The 14,352-nt window shown below is 29.4% G+C and overlaps 2 protein-coding genes and 1 long non-coding RNA gene across 13 annotated transcripts; 1 reads left to right on the top strand and 2 right to left on the bottom strand.

Moving 5' to 3' along the window:
• The first annotated feature begins 1,100 nt into the window (after positions 1 to 1,100).
• LOC113789611 (putative glutamate receptor) lies at positions 1,101 to 11,281 on the top strand. 5 transcript variants are annotated; one of them, XM_075822995.1, is made up of 4 exons: positions 1,101 to 1,583; positions 6,775 to 6,933; positions 8,981 to 9,160; positions 9,257 to 11,281. In XM_075822995.1, exons 1-4 carry the CDS (start codon positions 1,572 to 1,574, stop codon positions 10,487 to 10,489), a joined length of 1,584 nt encoding a protein of 527 aa, XP_075679110.1. In that variant the 5' UTR covers positions 1,101 to 1,571; the 3' UTR covers positions 10,490 to 11,281. The 5 variants fall into 5 exon arrangements, with proteins under 5 accessions (XP_075679110.1, XP_075679111.1, XP_075679114.1 ...); XM_075822996.1 differs by lacking the exon at positions 6,775 to 6,933 and having other exon boundaries at positions 1,103 to 1,583; XM_075822999.1 differs by lacking the exons at positions 1,101 to 1,583; positions 6,775 to 6,933 and adding an exon at positions 8,152 to 8,432.
• On the bottom strand, positions 1,518 to 3,955 carry LOC142645780 (uncharacterized). Of its 3 annotated transcripts, XR_012846839.1 has the most exons (5): positions 3,683 to 3,955; positions 2,768 to 3,613; positions 2,168 to 2,488; positions 2,040 to 2,080; positions 1,518 to 1,770 (listed from the first exon to the last, which is right to left on the bottom strand). It is a non-coding gene; the product is annotated as an uncharacterized LOC142645780 (long non-coding RNA). The 3 variants fall into 3 exon arrangements; XR_012846838.1 differs by having other exon boundaries at positions 2,168 to 3,613; XR_012846840.1 differs by lacking the exon at positions 2,040 to 2,080 and having other exon boundaries at positions 2,168 to 3,613.
• LOC113798735 (palmitoyltransferase ZDHHC9-like) lies at positions 11,274 to 14,342 on the bottom strand. Of its 5 annotated transcripts, none has more exons than XM_075823003.1 (3): positions 13,087 to 14,342; positions 11,776 to 12,337; positions 11,274 to 11,647 (listed from the first exon to the last, which is right to left on the bottom strand). In XM_075823003.1, exons 1-3 carry the CDS (start codon positions 13,093 to 13,095, stop codon positions 11,340 to 11,342), a joined length of 879 nt encoding a protein of 292 aa, XP_075679118.1. In that variant the 5' UTR covers positions 13,096 to 14,342; the 3' UTR covers positions 11,274 to 11,339. The 5 variants fall into 5 exon arrangements, with proteins under 5 accessions (XP_075679118.1, XP_075679117.1, XP_075679116.1 ...); XM_075823002.1 differs by lacking the exon at positions 13,087 to 14,342 and adding an exon at positions 12,968 to 12,989 and having other exon boundaries at positions 11,284 to 11,647; positions 11,776 to 12,673; XM_075823001.1 differs by having other exon boundaries at positions 11,285 to 11,647; positions 11,776 to 12,673.
• Between the last annotated feature and the right edge of the window lie 10 nt (positions 14,343 to 14,352).

The following is a 14,352-nucleotide window of genomic DNA, read 5'->3' on the forward strand; positions in this document are numbered from 1 at the left end:
TACCTAACCCTGAAAATTAAGAGAAACAAAAACAAGAGAAAATTTGCCAAAAAAAAACAGCCGAAAAAAAATTGGCCAGAATTTGATAACCCCAACCGAAAAACAAAACAAAAAGAAAAGAATGACTAAATAAGAACTTATTGCATTCTTCATCACAACAATCTTCAAAATTGGACGGGAATGATGAATAAATGACCATTACCAGAAGCTTAAGTGTTTGGTGCCAAGCCTAGTTTTTTTTCTTCTCCAGTTTTTTCGAAAAAAAGTTTAACCAAAAAAAAGATATTCGAATCATAAAAATGCATGTCGCTTATCTACTAAACCCATGTTTGTGCACAAATTATCGATTGATTGTCCTATGTTTCATTTCGCTTAAAAGACAAGCCCAAACAACAAGCGTTAAAAAATGAATGGAATGGAATGAATGATAATGATAATGATTACCACCATCACCATCCTCAATTTTCTTTCTTTTTGTAAGAATTTCAAAAAGTTTTTTTTTTAATTTCCTTAAAATGAAAATCGAACATTCATTCATTGATTTAATTGTTCAAGAAGAAACAAAGAAAAAAAAGGTCAAAATGACAGAGGTTAAAATATTTTTTTTTGATTTAAAAATTTGAATGAAAATATTTTGACACACACAAGCACACAAGTGATATGCACAAAGAAAAAACAAAATTGATCAACCTGAATTGATGATGATGATGATTTTTAGCCGGACATGATCAATTTAGGATGCTTGTGCTGAACAAATGACATTTCGGTTTTCTTCTTCTTTCTTTCTCAACATAGCTACAATATGGAATATCGAAAAGAATATCCAGACTTTTAGCAAATCCAAATTGAAATGAATATAAATAAACAGGAAATCTTCATTTCATTTCATTTCATGGTTTGGTTTTGGTCATTGACATGGATTAATATGGTTAATGTTTTTTCTTTTTCTTGCTTTCATACACACATAATGTTCATATGTTTTATCCATTAAAGAGTCAATGATGATGAACAGAAAACACCAACGCATCCGTATTATGAATATATACGGGCTTTCTCTGTGTGTGTTTATGTTAAACGTTGACCTCCATATATGAACCATCATCATCATCATTTTTCAATGTTTTTTTCTTTCATTCAAACGATGATGATAATGATAATGGTCGATAAGAAAGCCAAAACATAGGTGTGACCCACCCTCACCGGTTGGTCATCATCATCATCATTTCGAAGCGGATTCTTGAAAATTTCTTTACTCTACTTTCGACCATTAAAAGTGATAATGTTTTGCCCACCATCATCATCATCATCATCATCATCGAGTAAGGTCTTGAGAATTTTCACTTAGACGATATTTTAGTTGGTTGGTTGGTGTTCTAGTTTTTATCATCATCAAACATCAACCAAACAACCAACCAAACATTGAAATTTTAATCGATAATAATTTTTTTTCCATACATGATGTATGATGAATTGGAAAAAGAAAATGACACACCAAAAAATGATAATAAAGACCAAACAAATGTACAAACTATTTCGACTATATTTGGTTGAAGAATGCAATAATAATAATAATGGTCCTTAGGGTAAGGTTCACTTGTAAAGAAACCATATGATTATCATTTTTAGTTCAAGTTTTTCTTCTTCTTCTTCGTCTTCATTGAATGAACGAACGAAAGAGAGCGAAAAAGGATCGCTGTTTTGGCCATTTTTCTTTACTTGCTTGCTTACTTCGGTAATTTTCAATCGAATGTTTTTTGTTGTCTGTGTTTTCTGTTTGAAAAGAAAGAAATATTTAGCCATCAAAGGTAGAAAACAAATTTTTGATTTGATTGAAACCAACTAAACTAAATGGGCAATATTGTTCCGTTTTTGTTGTTGTTGTTGTTGTTGTAGATCTTAATCATAACAACAAAACAACAACAACAGAAAAACAATCGTACCCTACACATAGGTAATTTTTCAAAAAAAAAAGAAAAAAAATTTCAAAGATCAAAGGTTAATTTGACCCATTCAAAAAAGAGCAATGAAAACGATTTTACCTTTTCTTTTCTTCTTACCAATTGGTATATGGGTACTTTACCTGAAAAGAAAGAAAAAGAAAAAGAAAATTTGAACCAATTTTGTTATATTTTTTGATTGCCCTTGATTATTATCTTATTGTGTCTACCTTTCTTTTCTTTTCATTTCTTCGATTTGAACAACAAAAAAAAACTTTAAACATCTTTGCACTGAATCGAATGAATGGATATGGCATTTGTACCAGACCTAACCTTAAAAAAAATCTATTCTATTGTTATGTTTGGCATGTGGTGTATGTATGAATGTGTCTATTTTGAACGTGGGTCGTCGATTATTATCATTGTTGTTGGCTAAAAATGACAAGAATTATATATCATTGGGATGCTGTGTTGTTTAATATTTCACTACGATGATTTGGATGTGGATGATCAACAATCACCATTTAGATTTGATGATTGATTATCAGGATCTATTCGAAAAGAAAAGAAAAGAAAAGAAAAAATTAAATGGTAATCAAATCGAATGAATGAATGAATGAATGGCAGAAAACATATGCGAAACGAACAAAGAAAAAAAAATTTTCCTGTATTGATTTTGACCGAGAAAATTTTTAATCCGATTTTCGATTTTCTTCTGAATTCGATTGGATTCGGATTTATTTGTTGTTGTTGTTTGCCATCAAATAATTTGTCAGGATCAATGATTGATCATTGGAATTCTTTTTTTTCACCATCATCAAATTATTTACCGAATCGGGAATTAAAAATTTTCTTTTAAAAAAGATCAAAGATCAACTTCGAATGATGATGACATAAGTTTGTTATTTCCGTGATGATTATCCAATTCGGATTTTGGGCGTATCATTATCATCGTCGTCGTTGTCGTCGTCTCTTACGATAAAAATTGGCCAAAAAAAAATTGGTTCCTTTTTTCGAAAATTTTTTCAATGAAAAAAATCCATTATAAAATCCATCGAATATTATTTTTTTGAAACGAAAAAAAACGGGGAAAAATTTTTTTCCTTCTCAAAATCCAAATTGTGTGATTGAGAAAATTGATGATGACGATTAGGAAGGATTTTCGTTTCGTTTTTCTTCCTTACTTAGTGAAGGACTACCTTGTTTTGCCAATTGATTAATAAAACAACAATAATTATCAGGTCCATTTCGAATGTTCAATGATGATGATAATAATCGGTAGGAAAATTTCGGTTATACCAAAACAACAACGAAATAATAATCGGTTTCAGTCTTACAATCTTTCGAGATTTAAGTAAGTTTTTCTTCTTAATTTTGAAATTTTTTTTTTTGTTGAAAAAATCAATTTTCAAAACAGAAAACTTTTGTTGTTGTTCGATTCGATGAATGACTCGTTCGATGTTACCGTTATTTTTATTCCTCAGAAACAACAGAACAGATCTTTTCTTTCATTTTTTTATTCATATCAATAGAGAATCTTAATCTCGGATACCAAAATGATGACTTTTTATTCATATTTTCTCATTCATTGAACAATCATTATTTTGACTATAAATAGGGAAAAATATCCGGCATTCAATACACGGTTTGGATGTTCTTTTTTTTCAATCATCATCCTATATAGATGCTTGTAAATGATAATAATAAGAAAAAAAGGTGTAGGTTTTCAACAACAATAAACTTACATGGATAAAATGATGATAATCTATTCATTTGATCTACTTTTCCATCAATTGATTGTTTGGTCGGTTGGTTGGTTGGTGTTGTCTACACCTTGTTTCAATTGAAATGATAATACCAAAGAGATACTATCGATACTATCGATTGTGATGGTAATCACTTTTCCTTTTTTCGCATTCGAACAAAAAAAAACATTCGAATTGAGCAGACTCGGTTCAAAAATCTGAAAATTGAAGTTTTTCCGGATCAAAAAAAAAACAACAATCCGAATCTGCTCGATTTTGAATGTTTTTCATTTCATCATTTTTTGTTCGCGAAAGATTTTTATCAAAAAACAAAACAACAAAAAAAACTAATTGAAAATTTTCAACTTCAATCCATCAGCCACCATCATTTCAAATCAACACAGAAGCTTATCAGACGAGAAAATTTACGATTTTTGTTTTTGCTGTTTTTTGAATGCTGCTTTTTTGAACTGATTAAAAAAAAATTTCAAATGAAAATCATATTCAAAACTTCTTTTTAAAATCCTTTTAAAAAATACAGAATACCTGTTGATTTGGTTGGAAAACCTGCAAAATAATCAAAAAACATAAATGAAAAATCTTCACAGGTGTTTTTTTGATAATAATAATCGTTTGTGTGTGTGTGTGTGTGTTTGATTGGTGTTTTTCATAAAATATTCAAAAAAATGCATCAAGGAAAATTAAAGATTTTTTTCCCTCTGGTTTGTTTTGTTTCGTTCGTTTGTTTAAAATGATAATGGATAGGTATGTGTATTGAATAAATGAAATTTTTCTAAAATTCAATGGTCAATAACATCAACAAATACAAACATTGTGTGGTTGTGATTGTGGTGAACAAAAATCATCATAAAAAATGATGATGATAATCATAATGTGCCGACAATGATAATAATGTTCATCCATCGACCATCATTTTTTCTTCCATTATCGTCGTTTTTCTTTCTTTTTCAGGAAAAATCTTATCCAACCGAAAATGATAACCGAAAAAAATATCCAAAAATGAAAATCTTTTTTTTTGTGTGTAGGATTTATTTGATTTCTTTTCCTCTCTTCAATTCACCCAAAATGAATTTTAAATAAGAAAAAAATTTCAAGTGCTTCGATATCTTGGTGTGGCTTCATCATTATTTTGGCTTCTTTAAATTGGATTTTCTTGAAAAGATCAACACTTGTCATCATCATTTGGTGATTTCGATGTTCATCATCGACCACAAGTGTTGTTCCATTTGTTCAAAATCATCATTTCACTAATCAAACATTTTTTTTTACAAATTGAAGTGGGTGGTAGTGGTGGTGGGTATTTAGTCTTGTCATTTTCTTTTTAGTAAACATGTCAAACAAAAATCTTCAAACAAAAATCATATCAGTCATCTGTTATCGAAATTATTGGATTTTCAAGTTTTTTTTCAAGTAAATCAAATCAAGCTTGAAAATCTCAATGGCAATATCATATTTACATTGAACCCGGCAGACAGTTTGGTAAAAAAAAGGCCAGCTAGGTAAAGAACAAAAAACGAAAAATTCCATTATGAGGACCCCATGTTTAGACCAATATTGTTTTGGCTATATGTAATGATTGAATGACTTGAATGAATGACTGACAAATACCAGTTTCCTTTTCTCATTTTAGTTTTCTTTCTCCGACTGCCTCTCTCTCTGCCATTCTCTCACACACAATGATTTGTCAGATTTGATGAAAAAATGAAATGAAATAATTTTTCGCGTAGGTGATTCTATCTATTACTTTAGTTAGTTTGAATGTTTTTTTCATTCATTCAATGTTTGTTTGACTTTTTGTTGCATGGGCTTGTTTGCTTGCTTGCTTTATTCACATATCCATCGTTGGATATCAATTTTTACAAACAGTTGAACAGACGGTCGTTTAGTTTGATTTGGTGATCATGATTTTTGATGGCCAACATTATCCTATGCTTCTACCTTGTGTGTCCATCTATCAATTCAGATGATAATATCGTCGACTGGCCATGATGATGAGAAAACGATCAATGTTTCATTTAAAATTTGTTTGCCGTATCGAACGGAACACAAACGTTTTAAAACCATAAATTGAATGTGATTTGTTTCTTCTTCCCACCACCAAATAATTGATCAAAGAAATGATATGTTTTTAAAAAAAGATTGAAAAAGAGAAGAAATCCAGTTTGATAAATTGAAAACAAAAATTTTATATTTAAACATCGTCTGTTCAACATTTTTTCGATTTTTTCCATCTCCAAATAATCGTTGTTGTTGTCCATTTAAAGACATAAGGTTTCGATCCTATCATTTCATTTGGTCGTTTTGCATTTTACTGATTTTTTTTCTGATTCAAATCAACACACCACATCAAAATCGTCAAAATCCTCGATCTCTTTTTTAATGATTTCCAATGTAAATTTCGAATGAAAAAGAAATCCACAACAACAACCATCACCAACGCCTTAAAATCTGCCATATTTATGTTGATTATTATTATTCATCATCATCGTTCCAAATATATAAATGTATCATACGCACACACACATCATATGTTGTCAAAAAATTGTTTGTTTGGAATGTTTTTCTGCTGTTTTCAAAAATTTTTTTCCCCTTAAACGACATTCGACAAACAATAAAATTGTGAAAGATGCTTAAACGAATTTAACCTAATAACGACGACATCGATTCTTTTTTTACAAAGACCACCTGTTGAATACCTGTGTGCTGTTGTTGTTGATGCTATTATTAAATGTGAAATTGATAAAATATATACACATTGTTGTTTTCAACATTGTTTGATTGAAAATATTTTTTTAGCATCTTTCCAGTGGAAACAAAAAAAAATGATAACTTTAATTCAATTCCATTTAACTTTTTTTTTCGGTTTTTGATTGATCATCATCAAGTGATTGTTTTATGTGTGTATAATGTTCTTACCTGGCTAAATCATTGATTGATTGAATGAATGAATGAATGAAAAAGATTTTATTGTTTTTTTCAATCCGGTTTTTTTATTATTATTTCAATTTTATCATCAAACTATTTAAAGTGAATTTTTTTTCGATCCAATTTTTGTTTATTTTACATGAAAGAAAACCCAACACACAATAATCATGTCGTCGATAAGTGATCATCAGCATCGAATGATCAAATTGATCATCATCACAATGCTCGGTATTATCGTTAATCAACAACAATTTATCGTGGATGCAAAACCAAATTTTCCACTATTAAGAGGTGTAACATTTCGGGTAAGTTTTCTGCTTTGTTTGCTAAAAAACAAACGAATTTTACAAAAACAAAAAACAAAAATCCATTTCCTAAATTGGCAAAAAAAACAAAACAAAAAAAGATCTATAGGTCACTGTAATCATTATGAATTTCCATGAAAATTATTAATGACAATTTTCAACAAAAAAAAACGCCAACTGTAATTAATTAATTGATTGACTGAAAAATCATTGAATCATTTCGAAATTTGCGTGCAAATGAAAACAAAACAAAAAACAATAACCAATCATTCAAAATCAAACTTTTTATTATTATTATTATTAGTGAATTCAATGAATATTTTTCGTTTGATTATTGTTTTTTGTATTTTTCAAGTGTGTATTATGGGTGCGTTTAAATTATTATTATTATTCACCATTTGATGATTTGATGATGATTAAGATTTTTTCTTTCGATATAATCAATAGTTATTAGGACTTGCATTCAAAAATATTCAATTCCTATGCATTCATTTTTCGTTGAATGTCCTTCTCTTTTTTTCCTTCTTGTTGAACAATTCAAATCGCAATTTGATTTGCAATAAATTATTTGATCAATAAATTTGAAATCGCGTGTCATCGCAAATTTTTTTTTGCGAAATTGTTTTGATCACGAAATTTTTGTTCCGGTTTGAAGAACAAGAAGTTTGATAAAAAATCATTCATTATCCAATTTATTTGGGTGGTAATGAATGGTGATGGTGATGATTTGATATTTTGACTTTTGATGAATCAATGAAAAAAATAACGTCATTGTCATCAACCTAACCTCACTGAACTATTAGTCATAGTCATATAGTCATCAACCTAACCTCACTCAACCATAAGTTATGGTCATATAGTCATCAACCTAACCTCACTCAACCATAAGTTATGGTCATATAGTCATCAACCTAACCTCACTCAACTATATAAGTTATGGTCATTTTTTTTCGTTGAAATATTTTTAAATAATTTTATCATTAAAATTAAAATTAGTCTATAGTCAGTGATGGTATAATTGGAATGGTCAAATCATTTTTTTATTTTTCGATCATAAAATGCAAATTTTTGTTTTGTTTTTTTGCTTGTTTTGTCGGATTTTCTTGAAAATGCTTAAGAATTTGCATATGATTTTTTTTCCTACTTTAATTTCAGGAATCATCAAAAAGATTCCGAATGTAATAATTTTTCTCGTTCAACAACCAGAAAAGAACAACAACAAAAAGAAAAAACATTGAATAAATCCATCGATTGATGGCCATAAAACTTTGAAATACAAACAAACAAACAAACATTCATAGACCAATTTTGTTGTTAAAGATGCAAACCAAACCAATAACAACAAACAAACAAACGATAACAATAAACAAACCACCATTTTATTCTAATATAATAACATGGTTTTTATCTTTTTGATGATGGTAATGGTCATCGTACACACCACCACCAATCATCAAATTTATTATTGTTTATATGATAATGGTGTGTGAAACAAGCGAGTAAGGGAAAGAATTTTTCATAAACATTTCTAACACCATAATTCGAATTTAGTTTTTTGTTTATTTGGTTCAATCACACAAACAAACATTTTTTCGGCTAATTTTTTTGTTTTCGCTGACACGCTAACTTTGATCAACATAAAGACCGTGACCCCTAAATGTTTTCATTCAAATCAAAGACACACAAACGAATGAATGAGTGTGACCCGAGCCTGTCCGATTTAAACCAAATTTGGCTAGGGAAAAAAAGCAATAAAATATTCGCGTTTTGCGTGTGTGTGTCGTTCGATTCTTTCAACAAAGAGAACTAAATAGGAAAATTGTTGATTTGGTTGGTTGTTTTTTTTGCGGAATAAAATCGATCAATAAAATCAACACAGCACACACACACATAATCAAAATCAAATTAAAAATCGATAACAAGATGAAAAATGAATGAAAAAATTCCTTTGATAATTTCAAACACACACACACCCGATTATACACTTGTTGCATTGAATTTATTTTAATGTTTTTCATTTTTTCGTTTTCACACATTATCATTATAGAATTGGCCATATGCTGATCGTATTAATGATCGTTATGAAGGTTTTATTGTTGATTTAATGAATTTAATATCGAAAAAAATTGGCTTCGAATATCGTTTATATTTTTCACCCGATGGTAAATATGGTACCGAATATAATGGTAATAATATTAATGGAATGATTGGTGAAGTTTTTCGTAATGTAAGTTTTGATTTGACATTTTTTTTTGTGATTTCTGTTCAATTTTTATCATTCTAATTCGTTTATGTTTGTTTGATTTTTTGATTATTTTCATAGAGAGCGGATTTTGCTATTGCCGATCTAACTGTAACTGATGTACGTAAACGTTATGTTGATTTTACTGATTCATTTTTGGAAAATCAATTGGCCGCAATTATTCGACGTGATGATGCTGTTGGATTACGTACATTAGAAGATTTAGTTCAATTAAATGAAATTAATCATAATAGACAAGATTTACCAACAAATGAAAGAAATGATCTACTTACATATGGTACATATAAAACTGGTGCTACATATTTTCATCTATCAAAACATCGAGATCCAATTGCCCGAAAAATATTCGAATGGATGTTTCGTAATCCGGATGCATTAGTTCGTTCAGCTAAAGAAGGTTTTGAACGTGTTAATGCTGGTCGTTATGCATTTATTGTTGAATCAACATTTGCTGAATATTTAACCGGGATTTATTGTAATTTAACAATGTTATATGATACACGTTCATTGTATCCACGTCGGTTTGCTATTGCATTGCCGAAAGGTTCACCTTATATTCAATCATTTAATAAAGTTATTCGTGAATTAAAAGCAACTGGTGCTATTGAACGATTACGGCAACAATATTGGATTAATCGTTGTCGACATTATGATCAGAATAATAAAGATGAATCAATGACATCTTCAACTATTTTACCACCATCATCATCAACACCATCTTTGCCATCGCCATCAGCTATACCATTGAATTTAACTGCCGATCAACATCATCAATATCATAAAATGGATGATCAATTTAAATTATCATCATCATCGAATAATGGTGGTGGCATTAGTAATGGTAATCAACAACAACAACAGCCAAATGAGAATAAAAATCAGGCAAAAATTGAATGGTCAAGTCATAATCGTCATTATCATCCATTAATTATTGATCGAAATAACAATAATAATAATAATAATCATCGTAATCCAATTCATCATCAACATCATCGTATGAATGTTCCATCACAACAACCATTACCATCATCACATCATCCTCATCATCATTATCCGATTATAATAAATAATAATAATAATCGTAAAGTGGCAACAGATTATAGTAATAGTGACCTAGATGATGATGGTGATAGTGGTCAATATTATTCAATGATAAAAAGATCAAATAATTCATCATCATCAATTAGGCCATTATCATCATCAATATTATGGTGGTTGTTGTTTTTATTATCCATCATCAATATCTTTTCATCATCATCATCATCATTACTATTCAGGCCGATTTTTTATTGAATGAAAAAAAATAGCAAAGTAAAGAAAAATTTCATTCAGAAAATAAATGATCTCGACAATGACAAAACGGTGGACAGTTTTCTTTTTGCCGTCTATCAATGTATCGTGCTATGATATTGATGATACACACACACACAACGGGTGATATATCCATGCTTCTTAAAAACATTTTTAATAATGAAAAAACATCAGCAAAAAAAGATAAGAATTGTGTCAACCACAAAGAACAAACGAACGAACGAAAGAAATTTCTTTTGAAAAAAAATTCTTTCAGAATATAAAAACACAGCGACAACAATCGGATAATGATGATGATTTGACATTCAAAAGAATATGCGAATAATATTCATTCATTGAATATTTTCTTTCTTTTTATTATTTTCTTCATTTTAAAACTGTGATGAACATTACCATTTTTATACTGCTGCTTCTTCTACCACTAACTAATAATGTGACCCTGTTAATGTCCAAAGATATCTTAAAATCATTATTCTTTGGCTTTTTTTGTGTTCTTTGAATGAACGAACAAACGGCCACGACACAATCAATCAAACTCTTATATAAACTAAACAGGTCAATTTTTTTTCTTTTGTTCTTTTTTTGTATATTTATTTCGTGTGACAAACGACAGTGACCACCGCATTGACAAAAAAAAGGAAGAAGATGAAACCCAAAATCATCGAATTTTTTTAGTCATATTTTTTTTGCTAATTATCATTGTATTATACAATTTTTTTAGTTTGTTTGTTTGTTTGTAAATAAAATTTAAATAAAAATATTTCATTTTTATAATTTCAAAATGAGTTTATTTTATTTTTTTGTTTGTATTTTTTTTTTTTTTTTTTGTTGTTCATTTTAAATATGTTTTTGGACGTGATGAACATAATGTTCTTGTACAATTACCATAAGCTGATCCATCACTAAATGGATTTTCAACCATTTCAATATCATATGATTGTGATTGTTGTTGTTGTTGTTGTTTAGTAACAAATGTTTGTTTAATATCTTCATTGGTGGTCATATTATTAATTAATAGATATGTATGAAAACCAGTTAAACCTAATATTGACCAAATAATCAATATATTTAATAATAATAATGTTATAACAATTGGTGATTGATGAAATACTTTCCACATTGATTGAATTTTTTTATGTTCTACAGGTTGAAAAAAACATGGGAAAAACATGGGAAAAAAATGAAAGACAAAAAAAAGGAGAAACAATCAGGTAAGTTTTGTTTTGAAAAAAAAGGTAATAAAAAGAATTTTTTGGGACACTACTAACCAATAAGTATGACAACAATTTCATTTGCACTTGTAAATATACCATATGCTGATAATGATAATAAAAACATATAAAATGAACGATAATTACGTTGTCCAACACAATTACCCACCCATGGACAATGATGATCAAAACGTTCAATACAACGATTACAAACTGAACAATGTGATGAACGTGGTGGACGAAAAAATTGACATGTATAACAATATTTTTGTCTAAATCTTTGATCATTTATAATTAATGGTTTTGTTATCATTTTCATTTTTTTCATATTCATAAATGGATTTATTATTGTTTGATTTGTTGTTTGTAATTTTCCAAAACGATTTGAATATGATGATGAATTATCGGGTGAATCATTTGGTTTATTACGATTTTTATTTAAATAATTATCAGTTAAATATAAACGACGTATTTCTTGTTGTACGGCAATTATTTCATAGCCATTTGCTTTCGGTATGATTCCTGGATCAGTATATGCTGTTGCCCATAGATATAGTAGTACTTGTATGAATATTATTTGCGATATAATCAATATTGATTCACCAATTGGTTCGATTAACTTTATGGCAACAAATTGTATATATAAAATATTAATCATTATAACAACAATGATTGTTAGATAAAAATATACATTTTTTTGAAATTTTTTTCGTTTTGTTTGCTTCAATTGATTTGTATCGTTTGTTGATGGTGGTGATATTTTACAACCATCATAACAATAACAATTACCATCACTATTTATAAATGAAATTTTACCACTATTATCATTTGGTGGTGTTGGTGGTGATGGTAGGTGTTTTGCTCGTGTTAGTGGTGGATGTTTGGTAGGACGACGAGAATAATCGTTTTCGATTGTTTTTGTCATGAATTTCAAAATTGATTATTTTTCCAAAAACTTAAAATGAAAAAAAGTGAAACAAGAAAAAGAACTCAATATCCTATTGGCAGCTAACAATCGTTTAAATCATCAAGTTTTCATCAAATTCAATTTAAAAATTCGAAGGAATTTTTTTCTTGTTCGATTATTAATTTTTGGGAAAATCCAACAACCTTTTTTGGCCTTGGTTTGTTTTTTTTTGGCACAGAGTACAACGCCTTTGCCAAAATTCAATCAATGAAAACAAAAACTTGTTGATTCAGTGATGGCGAAAACTTTAATTATCCCAAATTGGTTTGTCAATAATCTTACCTGATCTTATGAAAAGGATTTCGAAATTCTTCAAGAGAAAATCAATGATAATAATAATTATCATCATCATCACTGATGACAAAAGTTTTTAATTAAGGAAAAAAATGAAAAGTTCTCACCATTTCCATTGTGTATGATTATTATCGATTGTCATTGGTTATCATCATCATCGTCGATGTCGAAGATGAAAATATTGAATCATTTTTATCAAAATATTCGATTGATACGGATCGAATCATGTTGATTTAAGATTGTTTTGTTTCAATGTTTTTCATCGATAAAACATTCATTTTCATTACGATATTAGCATTATTATCCAAATCTTTTGCACAAGGTAAGATTCACTGCTGCCATCTAATGACGGGAAAAAATGTTAGGATTTTTTTTTAAAAAGATGATTTTGGAACTGGTGATTACACTGATACTAATGGAAGCGGTGATGATTATGATAATAATGGTGGTAATGGCAACGATGGCGGCGGCGACGGCGATGATTACGATGTAGATGATGGTGGATTTGAACAGGATCCAATAACAACAACAACAACAACGACGACTACAATAAGACCTCCAATAACCGATCTACCATTTCCACAACCACGTCCGCGACCTCGGCCGCAGCCTCGCCCTCAACCTCGTCCTCAACCACGTCCACGGCCTCGACCGCAACCAAGTCCGCGGCCAAGTCCACGACCTGCAGGAACACGTCGTCCTTTTATTCCGGTTACAATAAGTACAACAAATTTACCATCATCATCATCATCTTCAATATCACCAACACCAGATACAAATAATAATGGTTATGGATATGGTTCAGGTTCAAGTTATGGTCATAATGGATATGGTTCGGGTTATAATCCCAATGGTTATAATTCCAATCCAATGAATAATGTTGTTGGTGTAAGACCATGGTCGGATGGAACTTATCGTGAAGAAGATACTACATTGAATAGATTTATAAATTTTTTTCCAACATTGATCGATGGTGAATTTAATTTGATTAATATTTCAAATTAGGATTATATTTTCGATTTTTGATTTAGATTTTAATCGTATTGGACAACAAGATTCATATATAAATTTTGGACGTTTTCAATTAAATCGTTTTATCGATATATTTCGTGCACGTAGTTATGATTTACATAATCATTTTTATCATTGTACACAACGTCCAGATGGTTGTCGTTTTATACCACGTACACAACCTATAACAACATCAACAATTGATCCATTTTTATTTACATTCAATCCGGTTACAAGTTCGACAATAAATTTTGAACCATTACGACGACGACAACGACCAATTTCAACATCAACTACAACAACAACAATACGTCCACGAAGATTACGAACGAAATAGATGATGATGATGAAGGACAATTTCA

The sequence above is a fragment of the Dermatophagoides pteronyssinus genome, unplaced genomic scaffold (assembly GCF_027571235.1).
Source record: "Dermatophagoides pteronyssinus isolate colony J.1.1.1.1 unplaced genomic scaffold, Derpt_VIB-CSIC_2022.12 sq0022, whole genome shotgun sequence".
Taxonomy (NCBI): Eukaryota; Metazoa; Arthropoda; class Arachnida; order Sarcoptiformes; family Pyroglyphidae; genus Dermatophagoides; species Dermatophagoides pteronyssinus.